The 22,707-nt window shown below is 46.3% G+C and overlaps 1 protein-coding gene across 1 annotated transcript in view; it reads right to left on the bottom strand.

Annotated features, from left to right (window-relative positions):
• The window catches only part of LOC135396678 (protein unc-79 homolog), a 206,547-nt gene that overhangs the window by 36,924 nt on the left and 146,916 nt on the right, over positions 1-22,707 (bottom strand). Inside the window, exon 42 of the mRNA XM_064627777.1 lies at positions 9,431-9,543. Coding sequence (XP_064483847.1) covers positions 9,431-9,543 — 113 coding nt within the window. The remainder of the gene's footprint in view (positions 1-9,430; positions 9,544-22,707) is intronic.

Here is a 22,707-nt window from a genome sequence, read left to right as displayed (position 1 = left end):
CGGTTACCTGTAAGATAACGCGGTTACTTTGACAGCAACACAAAAGGAACGGGATTCATTAGCTGTCTTCGATTGGGCTCTACTTTGTGAACAAGTGCAAATGGTGCAAGTTCCCGTATTCGATCCAGCAGGGGTGCAGCCTTTGCTCTACACTCGACCATTCGATTGGAAGAAGTGCTGTGGGAGTACGGCACGAGTTCACGAAAATGCTGCACTTCCTCCGACGTCAGTGCCACGTTTCGTACACCATGGAGCAGATGACGCAAATACGGTTGCTCTAGTTTTTGGCGATATCTATCATCGATCTGGAGCATACTGGCAATCAATTTTGTTAAGGTGGGCCTGTTCTTACGCCTTGAGTCAATCTATAGAAAATAACTGCTCAGAAAATTGCGATGGAGTGTAGACGCCTGTAAAAAAAACTTGAGGGCGAGAGAACAATGTGGAGAGGGCTCTCCTCTACTCTCTCCACTAGGGACATCTTCTACTTCTCACGAACTCTTTCAAAGTTGTGCACCTCGCAACGCGAGTACTAGACACCTAAGACACCACTTAACAGCAAAAAACAACTTTGAAGCATTACACTGCTCACTCGGTGAGACCACTTCCTGTTGCCTTCTCATGCAGTACACAGACTGAGGACACAGTGGCTCTGTTTGGACAACAGCAGTTTTGAGTACATTTTCACATAGAATAACGTAGCAAATGCGATGTAAACTATGGGAATTTGTAACAGATGCCATAGGAGTAATTTTCAATGAAGGTGACTGCTTGCCATGGGCACGACCCACGAACCCACGAATAGCCGCAGACATCCATACAAAAGTTGCCCAGTAACAAGAAAGCATAATGGCAGTTTAAAAAAAAAATGATAGTTTCCCAAAATGGGAGAATTCGGTGACATAGTACGTCTGTATTTTGCTTCCAAGCATACCATTCGAACTAACTAGAAGTACTTCTCTGCCAGCGCCAGCCCCTTGCTCCTGGTGGATCGCGCGCTCAACGGGAAATGTGCCACGCCAAATGGTTCAAGCCCCAAGCGCTTGTAGTCTGCTTTGGTGCACCCATTTGTGATGGAAGTGCAAAAAACTTGTTGGTGTCTGACACTCCGGGGTATGCCAATGGTGCATGTGTCGCATTAAGCAAGAGGAGCATGAAACACTCACACTCTGAGTCACCTACTTATCGCACCCAATGACATCCCACTCTGCATTGTCTGCCTTCCTGAGGAGGAGAGGATGCGGGAAAGCGTACATTGCTGTTTCTTTCGCTCATAAATCATGAATGACCCAACCGATGAATCCCATTCCTTTCGTGTTGGTCTCAAGGCAATAGCATCTTTCATTCTGCAAAGAGAAATTTTTGCACTGTAGTGTCGTATGCACATGACGATGATGATTATCTTTGTCAGTGTGTGAGTGGTTGTGCACGCTGCAGGGTAGAACAACCTGTCACTAAACGTGTTGGCTTGGCATTCTACGAAGCAGTCGCTCTTTTATCCACCTGACTACGACATGGTGGCAGCAGCGGTTGATGAGACCTATTAAGATAGGATGTGCCTTGCCATGCTCAACAACGTAGCCCCAAGGACAGCTGCCACATCGACGAAGTCCCCTTCGAACCCCGTTTCCAACCCATTCGCCACTGAGCTTCAGACAAGTTCGATTTTAGGCACCCCGAGAGCTGGAAATAAGCATTCGTCAGGCGGGAACGGTATAGAGTAATTCCGAATCTCCGCCAGCAAGACCCAAGACGCAGATAAACATGATCTTCTACGCCATGGGATCCGAAGCTGAGGATGCTCTAATTTCGCTGAAGCTTACTGACGACGACCAAGCTAAGGACTACAGCATTCGGAGCTCGAGCTTCGAATGCCACTTCATCCCAAGGGCAAATGACATCTACGAGTGTGCACAGTTTAATCAGCGATGCCAGATGGAACACGAAGGTGTGGAAGAATTTGGGACCAAACTACGCCGCCTAGCAGAAGCTTGTGAGTTCGGCAGCCTGAAGGAGGGTCCCATCAGGAACCACTTAGTCGTCGGACTGCGAGACAAAAAGCTCAACTAGATGTTACAGCTCGGCCCTGGCCTCACCTTGGAAAAAGCTGTAAGCACTGTCCAGAATTCTGAGGCTATCAAGGGGCAACAGCCTGTCGTCCGTGAGGACATGATGTCACCCCATGATGTCACCTAATCACCTGTGCCAATAGCGTGGTTCAACTACACCACATAGCACTGTGCCCGGCACAAGGCAAGCAATACAACCGTTCCATGAAGCCGGGCCATTTCGCTTTTGTTTGCCTATCTGCCCAGACAGACAGCGGGTAAACACTGCTGCATCTCAAACCTTCCGGACGGCGCCAGAGTCACTTTTCAAAGACCGCCATCGAAGAAGTTTTTGTCGGTCATCTCAGAAGAACACAGTCCACCAGCCCGCCGTGGTTCGTTATAGCCAGGATAAACGTTACTGACGTCAAGTTCAAGGTGAATACTGGCGCTGACGTGACGGCCGTACTGGAGTCTGCTCTTCCCCACAGTACCCTGCTCTGTCTGCAAAAGCCCACAAAAGCACTGTACGATCCGATGAGATTGCCTACCGACGCGGTAGGCCAAGTGGATGTCGACAACACACCGTCTGCAACATGCACTGCTTGGTCGACCAGCAGTACAAGCTGTGCACATGCTTCCACAAATACTGGCAGTCGAGGGAGGTCCAGCGAGAGACCCGGATGCATAGAAGTACACAGGACTATTTGGACCCTTGGGGCATCTCAGGCGGTCTACAGCATCAAGATCATTGCAGGTGCTCATTGCAGTCACTGCATTGCTTGTCGGTGTCGAGATCGAGAGATGGCGCGCCAACCGTGCTTGCATGTTTGACAAGAGCGCGGGAGAACTGCGTAGAGTGCAAGAGACATGCGGTGTGTAAAGTCCTATGTGTGTAAAGACAAAGTGTAAAGACAACTCGCGTTATGTAATCAGTTCTGCTATTAAAATTGTGTGCAACTACGACATGGTGGCAGCAGACTGATTCGCACCCTTCGCTCCTACCAGAGGCTCATTCATCATAGTAGGAGGCACAACGACGAGTACAAGTAAGCCAGTCCAAGATGGCGAACGGAACGCAAACCGAATCTCAGCAACGAGGGACGGCTTACCCGTCTGGCCAAAATGCCAGCGACAGGCTACTCCATTGTCCGTCCAGCTTCCAGAAAAGTTTGACTTCAAGCAACCCCATACCTGGAAAGCATGGTTTACGCGATGGCAGCGATACTGGATTATCATTGAGCTCCATCTGCGCTCTCAAGAGACGCAAGTAAACACGTTTCTCTATGCCATGGGTCGTGAAGGCGAGGATATTCTCAGCTCATTGAAACCGGCTACAAAGGCTACCAGCTACGAAGCCGTTACTGCCGCCTTCGAAACCCACTCCGTACCCTGCGTCAATGTCATATACGAGAGGGTGAAGGTCACCCACCGGCGCCAAGAGCCACACGAGAGCGTCGACGCCTTTGTAACCGATCTGCACAAGATGGTAGACAGTTGTCAGTACGGCGAGCTGAAGGAACAGTTGATAAGAGATCGCCTAGTCGTTGGCTTACAAGATTTGCAACTTTCGGAGCGACTTCAGTTGAACGCTGATCTAACACTGGAGGCTGCCGTAACGCAAGCAAGAAACAGTGAAACTGTGAAGCTCCAACAAAAGGACATAAGGCATGAGGAAAAGGACTCATTAAACCTAGATGAACTTCGTACGAAGCCCAAGAGAACACGACCGAAGAAAAAGAAACCACCGGTTGAAAACCACAGCCAGCAAAAGTGCGCTTGGTGCGGCAAACCCGAACAGCACAAGCGAGCTCAGTGCCCTGCGCACGACAAAATCTGTGGCTACTGTCACAGAAAAGGACATTTTGCATCAGTGTCAAGATCCGCACAAGGGCCAAAAGGGCATCCACCGGGTCAGTGACACCATGATGCAACTGTTGAGGAAGTCTACATCGGTGAAATCCTTCACTGCCCAAAGACAGAGGCATGGAAGATCACTGCCAGTATTGGTGGCCGAGAAGTAACATTTAAAGTGGGCACCGGTGCTGACATGTCAGAGCTTCCCAAGCACCTCTACTGCAAGGAAATGGGCAAGTTACAGCCATCAACGAAAGTTCTCCTTCGTCCGGGACAGACTACTATCAGCACGCTGGGTCAGGCGACGATGACTCTCACGTGGGGAAATTACACAACACAAGAAGACATCTTCATCGTTCGGGGCCTGCGAGAAGCACTACTTGGGCGCCAGTAGGCATTAAAGTAGACCCAGTGAAACTCAGTGCCATGAAGCTGATGGAGCCACCTCAGGATGTTTCAGAACTCCGATCCTTTCTTGGGATGGTAAACCACCTGGCAAAATTCCTTCCGAGGCTGGCTGAGCAAACAAAGCCTATCAGGGACCTACTTCATCAGGACACACAGTGGCACTGGGGCAAAAGTCAACAACAGGCTTTTGAACAAATCAAGTCACTAACTGAGACCTCGGCACTAGCCCACTACGACCCGCGAGCGCAGCTTGCTCTCTCCGTTGATGCATCGTCCTACGGACCGGGGGCCGTGCTCTTACAAGAGGTCGAGGGTCAACAACGTCCAGTCGCGTATGCCTCGTGGGCGCTCACCGAGACAGAACAAAAGCATGTTCAAATTGAAAAAGAGGCATTAGCCATTGCGTGGGCGAGCACCCATTTTAGAATATACCTTATGGGACTGCAGTACCACATCGAGACCGACCATAAACCATTGGTACCCCTTCTCACCACCAAGCGAATAGACCAACTGAGCCCTCGGTTACAACGTTTACGCATGCTTCTCTTGGAGTTTGACTTTACAATCTCGCACGTACCGGGAAAGGACATCCACACAGCAGATGTCCTGTCACGCAAACCTGTGTCGGATCCAAGCATACACGCAGTTTGCAACCTCGGCGATGCCATCCAAGAATATGAACTACTTGTTCTGGAACTGCTTCCAGCATCGTCAGCCATGCTCTCTCGAATAAAAGAGGAGACTACCAAAGATCCAGTCACATCACGGGTCGTCCAGTACTGCCACACAGGTTGGCCAAATTCCAAAGAACTCCCAAATGACGTGCGACAATACGCCGAGATCGCAGCTGAACTTTCAGTAGTGCAAGGTCTTCTGTTCAAAGGAGACAGAGTCGTGATTCCACCGCCCCTACACAACGAGGTGCTATCCAACATCCACACTGGTCATCAAGGTGTCTCTAGATGTTGGGAGAGAGCCCACACGACAGTCTGGTGGCCGAAAATAGGATCCCACATAGAGGACTTCGTGCAAAACTGCAGCATCTGCCAAGAACATCGCAAGCCAGGGAGTGCACCGCTCTTGGAGACTCCTCTGCCCGAACGACCTTGGCAAGAACTAGGTACAGACCTCTTCGAATTGAAGGGGGATACACACCTCGTGGTGGTGGATTACTATATTCACGTTTCTCTGAGTTGGTCAAGCTAAGCACGACAACCACGAAAGCCGTCATCAATGGGTTATAGCCCATACTGGCTCGTTTTGGTGTCCAGATTCCATCAGGTCCGATAATGAACCCCAGTTTGCCTCGGCAGAATTTTGTGTATTTCTAAAGGACTGGGGAATCTCCCACAAAACATCCAGTCCCTACTATGCTCAGAGCAACGGGGCTGCCGAAAGAACCGTCCAGACAGCAAAGCAACTTCTGAAGAAGTCTTTGGACAGCCAGCAAGCACTAATGATTCATCGGGCAACACCCGCAAAGGAAGGGTACAGTCCGGCAGAATTGGTGATGGGGAGAAGACTGACGACGAACCTTCCAACCACAAACAGGGCCTTGGAACCGCACTGGAACGACGACGACTTTCATGCCAAAAACCAACCTGACAAAGACAGCAGCGCAGCTCACTATAACATGCAGCACAGAGTCCATGAATATGAGTCACTACAACCTGGCACAACCGTGAAAATGTGGGCCGGAGCAACCGAACCACGGTTCTACATGGTCGAGACAGAAGCTGGACTTCAGAGATGGACACGAGGGCATCTTCAGCCTACAACGTCTTAACCAAGAAACCGAAGCCAAGCAGACACCGCACTGGTCATGCGGTCACACCTCCAACTCGTCTGGACTTGAGATTGCTTTATCATGTCGGGTCACAATTGTTCTCGAACAAAGGGGAGTGTCGGGATCGAGAGATGGCGCGCCGACCGTGCTCGCGTGTTTGACAAGAGCGCGGGAGAACTGCGTAGAGCGCAAGAGACGCGCAGTGTGTAAAGTCCTATCCGGGACAACTCACGTTATGTAATCAATTCTGCTATTAAAATTGTGCGCAACTACGACAGTCGGCTAACAGAAAGTAATGCTCTGCACTGATTCAGACACAGAAGATTCGATATGTGTGCCTCACAAGCCGTCTATCACACCAAGCTTCTATCAGATGAGAAAGAGGCGAACTGCTGTATGGGTAGGAAAAGCTGGTGCTTGGCTGTCCCCTTAGCCTTGCCTGCGAAGCAAATGCATGCATGGCTGTGCGGGCACAACGCGAGCATGCAAAGGGCTATGTTGGTGCTTTCGAGACATGATTTTAGTCGTTTTTCTTTTGTGAGATGTCTTGTAACTTTTTGCTGAAATGCATAATGTGACGTGTGTGCATACACGTTTGCTTGGATTGAGCTACCTGATGCGAGCTGCAGTAGGTGCATAACTCCATTTGAGTTCGGGCTGAGAAGCTGCTTTATCCACGTAAATGTGTGGGTGCCCACTAGGGACTTCGGATGTGAACGAATTAAGCAAAGTATCAAATTAACAAAAGTCAAGTTAACAGAAGTCTACGGTACTGTGAAAAAGCATTCCTCGCAAGTGTAATATATGTAGTATTTGCTGCTGCTAATTCCAATTAGAAACTCAGAGGACCCAACAAGGCTTCCACAGGATTGGTTTCTGCTTCTCAGTGTCATAGCCTAGTAGCAGCATGTCTATACCACCTGCAAAGTTTTGAATTACTACAATATGCATTGTAGACATACAGCACACTAATTGTAGTTCCCTAGGTCATTCAAAATAGATATTGTAACAAACATACATGTCATAACACGATACATATCAGATAACCTGAGTGTGCATGTCCGTATAGGGCTCAGCATGAACAAACAGCATGCATGACTTGTTTCTTGCAGGACAAAAGCATTACTAAATTGCCCATAGCATGGTTATATGTGGTCATTTTGAGAGCAGCATGATCTCCCAAATTATCTTGTGAAGCTTCCAACTACTGTATGTGGAGGAGCAGTTTTTTGGCTGTGGCAGGTTGTATGACAAATAACATGAATTGTTACACAATAATGATTATTGTGATGAAGGAACGAATAACCGAGAGACACGGGACACGAAGACAAGCACAAGAGTGCTTCGTGTGCTTTGTGTCCCGTGTCTCTCGGTTATTCGTTCCTTCATCATCATGCACGAGTTAATCTGCACCCCGTCTCTCTTATAGATTACTGTAACAGACTTACAGTACAAACGAGAGGTATTTGGTCTGCATACCCCCAGAAATGTGTCAACCCCTTCAGAGTGCTAGTAAAACCAGGAGTGATTTTGACGTCACACTGATCTTCCACACGGATTGTCATGCCAGGAGTGCAAGCTGGGCCCCGAGGTCACGGTGCACTGCACGTGGTTGATTCTTCAGGGTGCTTGCAAAAATATTTTGCATGGTGGCACCCAACATAATGCTTCTTTGGTGTACCAACCAACAACACACCTTGTGCTCTCTGGGATCCTGGATCCCTTGGTTGAAACAGAAGCACTCCACGGGCCGCATTCTTAGACCTAGGCCCGGCCTAAGCATGGTATTCCGTTGATTGGCCCGCCTGGGCCCGGCCTGATGGCACAACATCTGGCGAGTGCCCGGCACAAGCCCGAAGAATTGCTAGGTTTCTCGGCACAGGAGCGACCCAAGCCCGAGAAATATATGCGCTACCCAGCCCGGCCCAGTGTAGCGGGCTGTAAAAGTTGACCACGGCTAACAGTCGGGTAACACCTGCCCGAGCCCAACCTAGGCCCGGCAAAGCACGGGTCCAGGCCCATACATTGCTGGGCCTATGGCTCGAGGTTTCGGGTAAGCCCAAGCCCATGTAGTGCTCTAGTTAAAACTAAAAAAATCTTGGAGCGAAGACAAGTGGACAGAATGCAAAACAAACAGCACGCTGCCTTGAGCACTAGTCTTGAGCTGTTTGTTTTGTGTTCTGTCCATTTGTCTTTTCTTAGTAACAACCTGAAGTACCTGTACCTGAAGTAACAACCTGTTAATCGATGTTGGCAACAACCTGTTGACAACATCAAATACAGTCAACCCTCGATTTGTGAACAGTAACCGTTTCCTCGAAAATCGTCGACAAAATGACGGATTCATAAATCGAGTTATAAAAGTGGGTGAGCTCTAGTGAAAGAAGAGAGGCACCTGATGATGTGACACGGCACTTTTAGCCCATTTTTATTCGTCTACTTCGATTAACTCAGAAAAAACTTCATAATAATACTCTGGTACATTAATTCTCCAGTGTTGATTCTGCCCAGGAGAGAAGAGAATAACCCGACACTATTGACATCATTCTTGTGCTCGAAATCTCGCATGACCTTCAATTTGGGAGTCAGTCTCTAAAGTGGCAATGTGCACGGGACGAAAAGCCTAATCTGACCGTGTAAGGACACTTCTGGAATTGCCCACTGTTAGTCACTCATACGAGCCACTGTGTAAGACCTCCATAGTCATTCACCCTTCACTTGCCGAATTGGTCATTCCTCTCTATAGTCTTGACCCAGGTAATGTTGGACTGATAATGCTGGACAAACCGTTAGTAAAGTGAGGGAATTGACATATCGAGGCTTCACAAATTGGGGGTTGACTGTATACAAAAATCTATTTTTACTTTCAACTGCAAGGAGAAATGGCAAAAATTATCTCCTGCAATCGTTGCATGCATAGGGCTGGAAAGTGTTAGGTTTCACTACTAGCTACAAGTCTTGTCATTCCTACCCCGTTTTGATCCACTGTTTGTCCTTATTCCAAAGCAAATGCTAATTACAAGGAAATTGACATGACGTGCAATTCTTTTACAGTTTTAAGAGTGGCCACCCAGCGTCAACCATACCATATTTGTGCACAAAAACTTTGCAGGTATTTTAGACAGCATGCCTATACGTTAAAAAAGTATGTGAAAAGATACCAATGTGAATCCTTAGATTTTTGTTAAAAATGGTCTTTCCTCTTTAGGTCATTCGGCTGGCTTTTGCGAATGATCCTTCCTCATACCACCATACATAAGAGTATACACACAGATAACAGTACAACACCTGCCTAAGAAGAGCTATTGTTGATGCTGATGCTAAAACTCACCAAAATTTCCTTGAAAAATCTGCAGAAAGACGCCATTTGTAGACAGCTGGTGCAAGGTGCACCTAAGAAATTGGCGCGCAACGCTGTTGCACCCCCCGGGCAGGTGAACGTTGCTGTGTGTGAAATGGCATGCACAATGCTAAAGGTGCTCAGGTGCTCACATGCAACATGAAAAAGACACATACAGTACGCATCTGACAGATTTGGGAGTTAGCCTATAGTGTTCACATGAAACAAATTAGTCAAGAACATTTGTTTACCCTGTTTGTGGGAGTTAAAAAAATATGCAGAAATGCACAAAATTTATTGTCAAAACAGAAGCTGCAAAACTGGCCTAGGAAGATAAAATCCCTAAGACGTTTCAACATGCATCATGGTTGGAGCCAGACTCATAATGTTTTCAAAACTAGGAATAAAAACTTTGGCAAGAATTTATGCTTTTTTTTTAGTTCGTAAGATGGTACGCTTTCGTGAATTTGTAACGGCTTGGCAGGGCATGTTCAAGTTAAATTTGCATTTCTATGCAATATTCTACGTTCATTTTACATACTGCTGTCTGTTGACGACAATGTCGACAACCTCTGTCATTTAAGAACCTGTTTGATGTGGAACCTATACAGATGAAGAAGGGCAGCTCTTGGCTTCTAAAGTGGTACATAATATCTTATCGCAGAAATTTTGTCACATATGTTTTTATTTATTTATTTATTTATTCATTCATTGAGATTATTACCTTCATGAGAATCCACAAGCTGAGTGCTCTAAGTCAGTTGTCTGTCAAGTTTCTCTCTCCATTTGTCAACGAGCCAGCGGAATGTACTTGCAGTCATACTGCATGCAGATACAGCGAGCTTTTCTAGGGAATAATGAGACTGAAACAAATGCAGTTCCACGGAGCATAGTCTGCATACAGCCAGAGTTCTACAATATCATGTACACTTATGACTGCAGTCAAGAGCGTGTCTGAGGACTCAAAAGTCCAAATTATATTGGCATGTTTTTCATGGCTATCACTGGACAACCATTTCTGCCACTTTGGTGGTAAAAAAAGAAGAGCCATAAAAGCCATTCATCAACAGTAGTACTTGAAATGTGCACTGCAAAAAAGCTAACCCTTCGTTGTTTTGGTCAATTAAACCAGAAATATGAGGAGCGTCTCATAAGTTCTCCGCCATCTACTCCTGCAGCTTTTCTATGGTCTACCATCCACCATACTCTGCACAGTTCACCGGAATTCGACTTCTATCACTTCCCCAAGATGAAACAGTAACTCTCTGGGGGCCTACTTTCCCAGCAATGACGACATCACTGACAATGTGACCTGTTTTTTTTGTTTTTTTTGTTTTTACTAAACTTTGCGGCCTTGATTCGCCTACTGTGGGCCTGTGGCAATCTTGGCTCCACAAAAAGTGGGTACTATACTAATCAAAGATGTATGCATTATTTTACTAAAATTTTTTTACTTCTTCTTGCATTTGTCATCAACTCATCAATAGAGGTGTGAAAATGTTCTAAACTTTGATATTCAAAGTTTTCGAATATCTGTAAAAGCTTGAATACTCAAATTTTTTCAAATATCATAGCAGCTTCCTACAAAGCTGTTGTGGGCTGAACACTGGAATTTGTACGATGCGGTAACAGCAACGAACATGAATGAAGAACAGCTGCAAAGCGACGTGCCGAGCTTTCGAGGTACGCTCATCTACGAATGCGTCGCTGCACGTTCGGTAACTGAACTAGTGCGCAGTGTAGTACGAAACGGAAAGTACTATGCAGTTTTGTGCAGCTGCGATTAATGTCCGCCCCAACCAAACGCGAAACCGAGATACGCTTCATGCATCCTCAGCACAGTTGCTGCTTTATTGGATTGTCAACAAACTCTGAACATTCATGTGAGGCCTACAGTTCGTTGAAATTCTGGTTAAATATCAAAATTTTGCGGCGCTGAGCTGAACTGTTCACCGTGCCACTGCATGCACAGCCAAACCCTTCATCTCAAACGTGTTTTTTTTTTTTTTTTTTTCGGTTTCGATTTGTGGTAGTCAGCATAATAGAATCACGGTCACGTGTGATGACGGCGATAATCGTGCAGTAGGACGTGACAATATTTCGACATAGCTTCTCCAACTACGGTGCTGTGCGATTGCATTAAAAGTGCCAACTAGGACGACAATAATGCTGCAAAGTCATTTGAACCTGCATTAACTGTTGTTACAGCAAGATGCATATGGCCTTAAAGGGACCATGAAAGGATATTTGACAAGCCCACGATCGTTTTTAATTTGTTCCCCTGTACTAAAGCATTCACTCTGTGAAATAAGAAGTTGAAAATGGTTACAATAGCGAAGATATTCTATATTAACCACAGGCGTGAACGGCAGCTGCTATGGCCCGCCTCCGAGGCGAGCTGGCCGTGACATCATACACAGAACATGTTGCCGATACGTGGACGGGCTTTTGCGAGAAAACTGCAAAATTTGCAAACGAGTTTGCATACTTCACCATGAAATATATTTTAATTTGACCTGGAGACAAGATTGTATCTAACCATTTCTTCGTCAGAACATACCTCCTCCGGTGACATTTTACTAGCTGCTGAGTACCGAATGATCCACAGACGCTGTGTGTGTCGCATAATCTCTTCCTCCATTGCTGACAATTTGCCATTCGCCATACAGTAATCCCTCGTTACAACGAAGTCGCTTTATTCGAATTATCGCTTTATTCGAAGTTCCCCTGTGTCCCGTATAAAACGCATGCAGTTTTAACCAGATTATTCGAAGCATACTGTCGCCCGACTCCGCATTTTACGAAGCGCAAGCTGGCTGGTATGCCCGCAGCTCCCGCACGAACTAGTCGCGGACTCGCGGAGCGGTAGAGAACGCTGGCCAGCGTTCTCTGCAAGCGTTCTTCCACTCGTAGAGAAGAGGCGAAAGGCGAAAGTTTCACACCCTCTCCTCTTTTCTGCACGGAAAGGGTAGCACGAGCGTTCCACTTCGCTCGATCAGCGTCTTGCTCCCTGCGCAGTTCCCGCGTTTTCCAATGACTCCACCGAAGATCCTACGGAAGTGTATTACGCTCAAGCAAAAAGTCGTGCTAATTAGAGAAGTTGAAAAACCTACTATGCCTTTCGTGGTAGAAGCTAGCGGCAGCTAAGATCGCAAATTGCGTCGCGCACGCCGGATTTTCCAGGGGTCATGTGCACGATGAACAAGAGCACGTCTCAGACAGATGACTGCGACGATCTCTACAGGCGAGTGCATGAGCTCGTCAGACAGGAGGCGGACGAGGATATTGGGGACACTGTGATAGGACGCCAATGCAAAAGTGACAATAGTTCGGATGATGAGCCCCGGGAAGTTCCAACGACGGCTGAGACACGGGACATGCTCCGTTTGATCCACAATCAAACTGAGAGCGGCAGTGGTGATGACAGCCTCCTGGAGTGCGTGCACAGACTGGAGCAGGCCCTCCTGGCGAACACCAAGGCGTCAGACGCAGCGCCCCTCTTTTTTGTAATGAAATAAAAGTGCTACCATGCTGATAACTTCTGTCTCTTTTGGGATACCGTTGTTTGCGTGCAGTTCGGGCACCACTAGCAGCATTTTTAGCCGTTCCGGCATTTATCAAAATACAGTCTACCCCCGTTTATCCGGATCCTGCGGTATCTGGACAAAAGGCACGAGAACGGATTTTCCTCAATGTATTTTGTTCTCGTTTACCCGGACTTCAGCTTCCGCACTCGGACAAGAATTCCAGGGAACGAAAGTGGAAAATTCTTGTAATCCAGCTTCAGTTATCCGGACTACCGTGAGTAAGAGGAGACGCTGACCACGTTTTGTCACCCTTTTCGCTGTGTGGGGTTATTCCCGTCACACGTCAGCAACCTACATTCCTCCGAAGGGGAGACAACCGTGCACGTTGGTGGTAGCCAAGGTCGTGCTGAAGACTGGGAGGTGGTGGGTTCGAATCCTACCACCGGCTGTGCTGTCTGAGGTTTTCCCTGCGTTTTCCAAAGACTTTCCAGACCAATGTCGGCACGGTTCCCTCTGAAGTCTGCCCAGGATGCATACTAACCCCCTGTGCCTCACTCCTTCCTGCTGTCGTCTCTCCATATGTCCACGCTGCACGTCGTTCATAGCCACAGTTGCTCCGCGGCGCTAACACGCAATAAAAAAAGAGGGGAAAACTCTAACCTGAAGGATGTCGCCTGATCGCCCGCCCTGTGCACCAAAACGTCGAAGAATAGGAATCAGCTTCGCCAGCAAGGCAATGATATGCAAGAGGAAGAAGGACTATGCAATTAGCAAACGTTTGCAGGAATTGAGTGCCTACATTGAAACAGCTGTGATTGACGAGCTTTCTGTGTTTTAATTAAACCTTGCTCTGTAGGACGTTTCTATTCGGTCGTTTCATTTATCCGGATGCCCCGGTATCCGGACGATTTCGCCGGGAACGGCACCGTCCGGATAAACGGGGGTCGACTGTACCGCTTGTAATGAACTTTTTTTCGGTCCCAACGACTTTGTTATAACGAGGGATTACTGTATTTCAAGTGATTTCGACAGCAAATATACAACGTCATTGTTGTCCACACCGAAACCATGCACCCACATGGTCCCGCGGGGTGTGTCCTCCTCGTCGTTAAGAGGGCATACCAGCTCTCCGTCCCAATGTATTTCCTATGGAACAGTTTTTATGCTTTCTCTCGGTAACCACCGCGCAGATTTTGACGCGGGTGCTTTCATCATAAAGAGGAAGACGAGATGAAACTATTTACGCTTCAGGATTTCTCATATATGTCGTATGTATTTTACGGCGACGTCACGAATGCGAAAAAAATACACAATTTTTCTCCTCCCTCTTTGAACAGGTTTTATTAAACTTCTATAGCCATTTCGAAAAAAACTTTCCATTTACTTTCTCTGAAATTATTTCAGGAATCGATAGACATCAAATTTATATGTCTACCACTTTACGTTTTTATAAAAACGCATGAAAAGTGAGTACGGATAAATACCGTCTCAAAGCCCCGTAAACCGCATCATTCTGTGTCGCCCTCTAGCCGTAGCACAGGAAAAACCGCGCGGAACATTTTGACCGCATACATCCGCCGACCATGCGGATGGACCATGCGCACGCGCACTGTAGTGATCCCTCTCTCCTCTTTACTTTCATGGACAGCGGACTTAGAGCATGGCCTTGGAGACCAGAACAAAAGCTTACTTAGCTGCTCGTAAAGGGATTATCGTCAGCCAGCATTGTCGGGGGGGGGGGGGGGGGGAACGTTGGGTAGACGAGTCAGCGTTGTCGCAGCCCGTGTAAGAGACCACCGAGACCAATAAACCTCTTCTTTTTTCGGTGCGCTTATAGAGAAGTGAGATGAGTTTGTTAGCTTGACATGAAACGTCAATTTGCTCGATTTTGCCGTTTCGGGTTTGTGCTTACTCAGTCAACTGTCTCATAAGGCTAACGAGAATCTCTCGTATTTACGGTTAGTGGAAGGCCGACTTCACAAACATTCCAGTAACGTTCAACAGGACTGCCCTGTAATGTTCGTAATGTTGAAACAGCCAGCCAGCGGATTACACAGAGATAAATGTTTCTTAGGATAACGGTACTTAGAACTGCAGTTTTATTTGTTGTTTCTCTTTCTTTCTTTTATTGATCAATTTATTTTTATTTTTATCTTTTTTTTTTTTTTTTTTTCATGAACGCTCCACGTGAACCAATATGAAAAATCGATCAAGCGGCCGCTGCACAATTCTTTCCGCCCACGCAATGAGCAACAGTCTTTTCCGGAACCCAAATTCACGTTCGCGTAGCAAGGAAAACCAACGACAACCAACGACAGCGACGGGGGAGGGGGATATATTTATTAGACGAAAAGGAAAAAAAAAAAAAACTGGCTAAAGGTCAGCCAAACGGGACGTTGGCTTGCTATTCTAAAAATACATAAAATAAATAAACAAATAAATAAAATTAAGAAATAGGAGATAAATGAAATGGACGCGACGGAACAGCACGTTAGTTAGTTGATTATTAGGTTAATAAAAGTTCGGTGTTTGCATTTTCATGTTCAGGTTAGTCTAAGTGGGCTTTGGCAGTTTCCGCGCAGAAACAGCCAGATAACATTTATTTACAGTAGTTTATTTTGCAACGGGGACTTCGATCACGTTATTTTGAGATACGGCCAATTTTTCGAGACCGGTTCCCTAGATTTTCCATCTTTCGACAATCCTTGCTAGTTGCACGTTGGATGACCCAAAACCTGTACCCGTCTGTCTTTGCACGGCGCACAAAGGGAGGCCTTCTGAGGAAGATAAAGAAAAGCTCCGGGTCACTGGGGTTCTCCACTGAACTAGTGTCTACGCTGAACGAAAGGTCTGGTGTAAATGTAATGTGAAGTACCCTGTGAAAACCAAGGAGTGTCTAAAAATATAGTACTGAAGTTTCCGTGTAATAATCAGCGCAATTATGAGACGGAAATCGTGCTCCGAGACCTCGTCGCGCGTCAAGTTCCTTTGATTTTATCTTGTTCATTTATACATAAAGATGGAGTTCACATAATAAGGAGGCCGAACTGTACTTTTTTGCCACACTCAAACAAGAACCTGTTATGTTGTCAGGTGACCATAGTTATTATTTTTCTACAATGTGTCCTTTTATTTTTTGTCGAATCGTTCCTCTTGGCGTTCAGGAAAAAAAAAAAAGACTGTGTTGGGAATATCGCGACTCCCGCTGCAAGGCCTTGCCGCTCGACCTTCCCATATCTTTTTTGGTTGGTTTCCGTGTGTCGACCCCAAGCCTTTATCGCCCTTCACCTCCTTTGTCCTTTGTACGGTTTTGCAAACTCGTACACCAGAAGAAAGGGAGTCCCCTGTCACTGGGGTTGTCGACTGACATCATTTTTCTGAGCTGGTATAAGGTGAAAGAAAAAGAAGGGAGAACATGGAGGAAAGGAGCCTTTCAAATATGTTACTGAAGTTTTCGGGTAATAATAAGAAGTATGTTCTACGACGGAAATTTTGAAAAGTCATTTGCACAAACGCCTTGTAAATTAATTCAGATATTTGATAATGCTTACTTACCAGAAATATACATATCAAAATGTCATTTTTGCATGAATAATAGAGTTATTATCAAGGTAAATTGCATGTTGTAAAAACATTTTTGGGACCCCTCATATAGGACCCCGGTTAGCGAATGCTGCCCTGTTGTGCATTTCTCACACACAAAATATGGACTTTGTCGCAGGCAATGCTATGTACCTCGTATCTTTAATGAGCTCCCCTTCGACAGTTTTTCTTTGGAATTGAAGTACAAACTAAAAAAAGCGTTACGGAACTTTATCATAGGATGTAGTACCTTTATATGTTCATGTACTGTCAAACTGTATGCCGCTGACTGCTTCAGGCCCAGTGCCACAAGCTTTTCCGCTTAGACGGGCCTGTTTTATTATGTTTGTAGTTTGCTTTCTTGAGTAAAATTATTATTATTATTATTATGTAAGCAAGTGCAGAAAAAAAAGGAATACCGTTTCGAGCAGATTTTCCAGACTGGCATTGTAAGCGCTGTGTGTAGGCAATGTTTATAGCCTAATTTACAGCCGCTGGTAGATCCAATTGAGAGCCTCCGAGATACCGGCATCCGTACTATCCGATCACACTTGTACGTCAGCATACAGTAAGTATGTACTAGTAAAACAATACGAAGAGCAACTAAAAATTCCATAATCAGTCAGTACAGGCGCTAGTGACTTGTGAAAACAATAATTGTAGCATGAATATATAAGAACAAAAAAATAAAAGTAAAGTACTCATGTAGCAATAGGAGACAAGCAAAAAGACGTGAATGTCTCGAATCGAACTGCGGACCTTTCGTGGCAAAGTCCGACACTTTACCACTCGACAAACAGCGCAGAGGGCGCGGGCCGCCTTAAACTAGCGAGGTCAACCATGCACAATGGGGATTATTTCGTGAGTCGGAGGCGAACGGCGTGATAAGGAGGGCGAGCGTGGCGCCATCTAGAATCGGGAAAATCGTGAATCGGAGTTGCTCCCCGACTGGTATGGCCTCTTAACAGTTGGCTGAGAGACTTGGATGGCGATGAAGTAAACCCGCTTCGAAGGCATATATCCAGCGGTCACGCCCTGGTATTTTTGTATGATAACTGCGCCTCCATTGTACTGAATACGGTTAAAAGTCTATGTGTGTACGATAGTGAGGGATCATGAGAACTGTTTCCTGCAGAGTACTCGAAATTCGTGAAAATCATTTCATGGTCCCTTTAAGCCTGGCCAGGTGCATATGGCCTTAGGCCTGGCCTTTTCGCATGGAGCAATTTCGCTCGCTACTCACGCGCATCGGCGTGACAAAGTCCTGAGGTGCGCACGCAGACTTTCGCCGTGAAATGAAAGCGGTGAACACGAAGGTCGCGGAAACGATCACGCGTGATAAGCACAGCCATACAACATTGTCAAGGATCGCGGTTTTGCTACGCTGATGAATGAGGCTGTTCCAAACTATGCATTACCGTCAGGAACGATGGTCTTGCGTGACGTCACGCGTGAGACACAGTTGAACTGTGCAGTTTCTTGCCTACACGATAAATGCGGAACGTATTGTCAGTGCAAGAATAGAGCACTTGCTACCTTCGTTTTCCTTCTGAGATGTGCTGATCAGTAAACCGCCCTACATTCTGAACACGTCATTGCCCTTTACTTCTATTCTGTCTGTTTCACTAGCACTTACAATGCCGACACAAATGTTCACTGTCCATGAAAGATTTTTGAAGTGAAAGTTTTTTACGGTTTTCAGCTTGCCTCATGAGAACAGCACATTGTTTCATTGTAAAAATAATTTGACTATACATGTCCATATAGGCATGAATGCCTTATGCTAAGCCTATATATTAATACTGTGGGGGCGCTGGTAGCAATAGGGATGTAGCACCTTGGGGGCACTAGTTGTTTTGCTGGGGATAAAAGCGCGGGCGCAACAGGGAAGTAGGCAGTGGCTGCCACGCAGCCCGGGAGGGCAGAACCTGTTCTGATGCGTTGGCAATGCGGTCTGGAATGTCGGGCAATAAACAAGGTTGGTTGGGAATGAACCCGTTTTGTGGCTTTTCCCATGCGCGGTTGATGCGAGCGAGTTTGGGGTTCCGGTGGTGGTGAACAGAGGTTCCCACAATACATATTCCTGCGTGTCACTTTTCTAAGGATCAGCAGAATGCAATGTGACCATGCTGGCTTTTGGGGCTCAATTGTTACTCTTAGGAGCTGTTCTTCTTTGACGGGATATTCGATATTCGAATGAAAATTTTGCAGATTTTTGTATTCAATTCATATTCGAAAATTTCAATATTCGCACACCTCTACTGACCATGATATCTAAGGGCCTCGGTTTTCTGCTGTGGCAAATTCAAAATTCCGCGGCACCGACTTGTAAATTACGTAATTTTCCGGGGCGAGCAGTCGACGGCTGCTTGAAACGGGAAAGACTTCATTTTCTTGGATAACGCCGGAACAAAAAATATTTTATAAAATTACAGATTCAAAGCACTGTTGTGGCTCAGCATTACATACATGATATCTTGCGTTCTCCTCTTATGTGGTCTGTCGCCTGCAATCATTTTATTCCTGCTGAAAGATCTTTCAGCATCTAGAGTTTATAGGAACTTTATAGGAAGGAGTTTACAATACATGCCCTGGGAAAGTTATATCTTTAGGACACCCTTTTTTGTTCCTGGGCTGTAGGCATTATTTGTCTGAACTTTTTGAAGGCAATCTCCTAGACATCAAATCAAAATCCCACACTGCCACCGCAAAACTGCACACGGGAGGGACGCCGTCCCTTCCTCAGGCGAAGTATGCACAATAAACTTGGGCTTACGTTATCTTAAGCTAAACGACAATCTGTCTGTGTTTGTCCTGCAGCATGGACAGTTTTGTAAGGCAGGCTTCATCTCACGCAGGGAAGCGTCAGGTGAAGTCCACTTTCGGAAGTTGTCGTTCGTATTTGCAAAAGAGTCGAATATTCGGAAACCCAGATATTGGGTATTCGATTCGCGAATCGAATACTTTGAGTGATTGGTATACGATTCAAATTCAAGAACTCGAATATCCGCACACCACTAAAAATAAGGGATTTCATGAAATTCTGTGCCAAACGAAGGATTGTGCGATTAATTCAGAATTCCGCGGAATCGCGAAAAACCGAGGGCCTTATGCATATCTTAAATAAATCTATGCCTGATGTCAAAATGCTGTTGACTTACTAATGTGTTCGTGGGAAAGCTTGAGTCCCGTTCCTTACGCTCCAGCATATTACCAGAGTATGTTGGCACAACATTGTCTGCAGTGCGCTGAACTGTTACAAACCAAAATAAACTGGTTGAGACTGGTTCTAACCGTTATTTCTGTGCTCCAGAATGAAACCGGAACTGAACTAATATCTCTGAACCTCAAGTGAACCCATAAACTTTTCAATTCAATACCCTGGATACGGTCATCTGAACCAAAACATCTGCGACTGCAGCTGTAAAGGAACATAAAAGATAAGCAGCAATCATGTAGTAGGACCCTTCAAGAAAGGTGTACCAGCTATTATATCCTAAGAACCATAGTATCAGGAAGAAATCGAATTCACTGTGACATGGTTCCAGGGGAAATGAAGCCTGGCTCTAACCACAATGCGTAGAATACAGCACATGTCAAAGAAGCGCAAAAGGTCATGACTGTCACAGTGGAAAATGTGGACCACAAGGTGTCAAAACCATCCAAAAATATGATAAATAGTAATATAGGCAAGACGTCCAAAAGTTACAGGTGGCCTGAACCGTAATCAACTCGTTCAGCCAAACCAGTACCACGGTCCCTTGATAGCTTTCTGGTCATGCAGCTCCGTCAAAAAGTTGGCCTAGGGACAACGGGAGCCGCGTGGTGGCACCGCCATCGGAACGCGGTAGAATCTCCCGCTCGGGCCAGTCATGGGAACGGCAGATGCAGTGTTGTTTTTGCGCTTTTCCAGACATCCTACGAGAAAATTATTTGTTGCAATGGTTTTCTGCTACGTTGCAGCAACTATAATCGAATAATCGTTTTCTGTTCGGCATTATTTTATGCGTAAAGCTGCTGCCGACCACTTCGAGTGGCACGGATGTATTGTCGCGAGTCTCCTATCTTCAAACCCTCAACCGGAGATTCTAGCGCAGTTTATGTGCATAGGGCACGGTGGTAAGGTGATCTGTACTTTACATAGCGGGTACAGTACATTTTACAGTTAATTGCGGGCAGTTGCTGCGCCCATGACAGCGTACTAATTGACGCGATCGGCCGATCGCAATCACACCAGTCCTTTCACGAGGTACCAGATGAGTTACTCTCAATTGTTGCCACGAAGCTGATGAAGACAAAAGTATAGCGTCTAAAAAGATTCCGACTGACGGACATGTCACGAAATTTAACCGCTGTGCCCTTGTCCCGTTCATCTCTTGTTTTAGTCATCTATCGTCTGGACCTAATTTCTTTTACGAGACTGAAAAGAACCGCCATGTATCCGACATGCTTCCGTGAATCAATCTCGAGCGGCCTTTTTATCCTGCCATGCTAAAACACTTTAATGATGCGTACATTATTTAGCGTGTAAAGGACTTACTACAGTTAATCGCAGACAGTTACATGACCGCTTAGAGGGCGCGTTCACATGTAGCAACTCGGCAGCTCCACCCACAAGCAATCTTACGGCAACCGGAGAGCGTGGGTTCCAATCCAACTGGTGGAGTCTTTTCCTTATCAACCGTTTGTCAAATTAGTATTTTTTTTTGCGCAAATAGATCATTATTACCTTCTAGAATGGCAATTGACATATTTTTGTGACGTTCGTAAAAAAACAAACAAAAAAAACGAGTATTTCTGAGCTGCAGGTGCAGGATTTGAACCCGTGAATCCACGCCCTCGGGAGCAACGTGACAGTACTCCTCTCGCTGATTGGCCAGCGCGCGAGCAACTTTTTAAGTTTTCGTTCGAGGAGCGATTACGAGCAACTTGAGTTGCTGGAGGTTGCCGGTGTTGGACGACTGTCAATAACTCCGAAGTTGCTCAGAGTTGGTGGGAAAAGCTGCTCCGTGTGAACGCTGCCTTAGTATTTGACGCGATCGCTCGACCGCGATTACATGATTATTACAAATGTTGACATCCCTGAGAGCCAAATCAGCTCAAAAGCCCCAGTTCCATGAGCAATTTTCTTTCAGATTCTGTCCATAAAAGCACTGAGTTCGTTGTTGGTGTCTACAGCAGACGCCTTCTTTTTACGGGGTTGTTTCCCGGGCATCGTTGTCTGACGGAACGGCTTCGCAGTTTCGGCGTGCTCAGATACGACGGCAGCCGTCGAATATGCGCGGCACTGCATTGACTTTGCACGCAAGCTTTGACTTTCCACGCTTGTGCAGCACTTTATCGCCGTTGATGACGAGTTCGTCGTGCCATACGACATCGCAGTGGTCAAACTGCTCCTCGCAGACACGTGTGTGTGGAGAGTCTAAACTGAACTGCCCACCATCAATGCGATGGATGGCACGTTTCCACTTCTCACGCTTGTCAGAATTCGCAGGAAAAGTGAACATGTACACCCCCTTGCCACCCCCCGAATACCCAGAGCGACATTTGGTAACACAGCATGTCTCTGGCATACTGCTAGCACACGGTTACAACGCGATAACAGCCGAAAGGCGTGTACTGCAATGGGAGACGCAGGCGTCTCTCTCCCGCGTTCCGATGGCAGCGCCACCACGCGGGCGCTCCGGTCCCTGGGCAAAGCTTCCCCATAGAGTTACGGAGAAGCTGCGTGACCAGGAAGCTATCAAGGGACCGTGCCAGTACATACTGCCAGTACATACTGACCAAGAGGTGATAGCTGGTAGGCCAAGGAACAAGACATCTTACAGGTTGTGTACTGTCTGCATGCTCTTCGAATGCCAATGGCTTTGAGATGGATATGATTCCAGGCCAAACAATTGGACATCAATAAGCTATTTGTACACTCACAAGAAATTTGAAATGTTCAGGCCAAAATGGGGTCTCAAAATATTTACCTTGATAGTGTACCGCTGCTCTTTTCTCTTTTCTTTTTTCAACAGTACAGCTTACTACAAGTTTTACGCATACAAGATGTGCCAAGAAAAATGTCGGATCCCCAACAGCCAAAGGGAAAATTATGCTACGGCCTTGAGGCCTGAGAGGTGTAACTTCGCTGTGTCAACCTGAAATTTCAACTGT

The sequence above is a fragment of the Ornithodoros turicata genome, chromosome 6 (genome assembly GCF_037126465.1).
Source record: "Ornithodoros turicata isolate Travis chromosome 6, ASM3712646v1, whole genome shotgun sequence".
NCBI lineage: Eukaryota > Metazoa > Arthropoda > Arachnida > Ixodida > Argasidae > Ornithodoros > Ornithodoros turicata.
The sequence above is the reverse complement of the archived record's forward strand: the minus strand, read 5'-3'. Positions and strand labels throughout refer to the sequence as shown.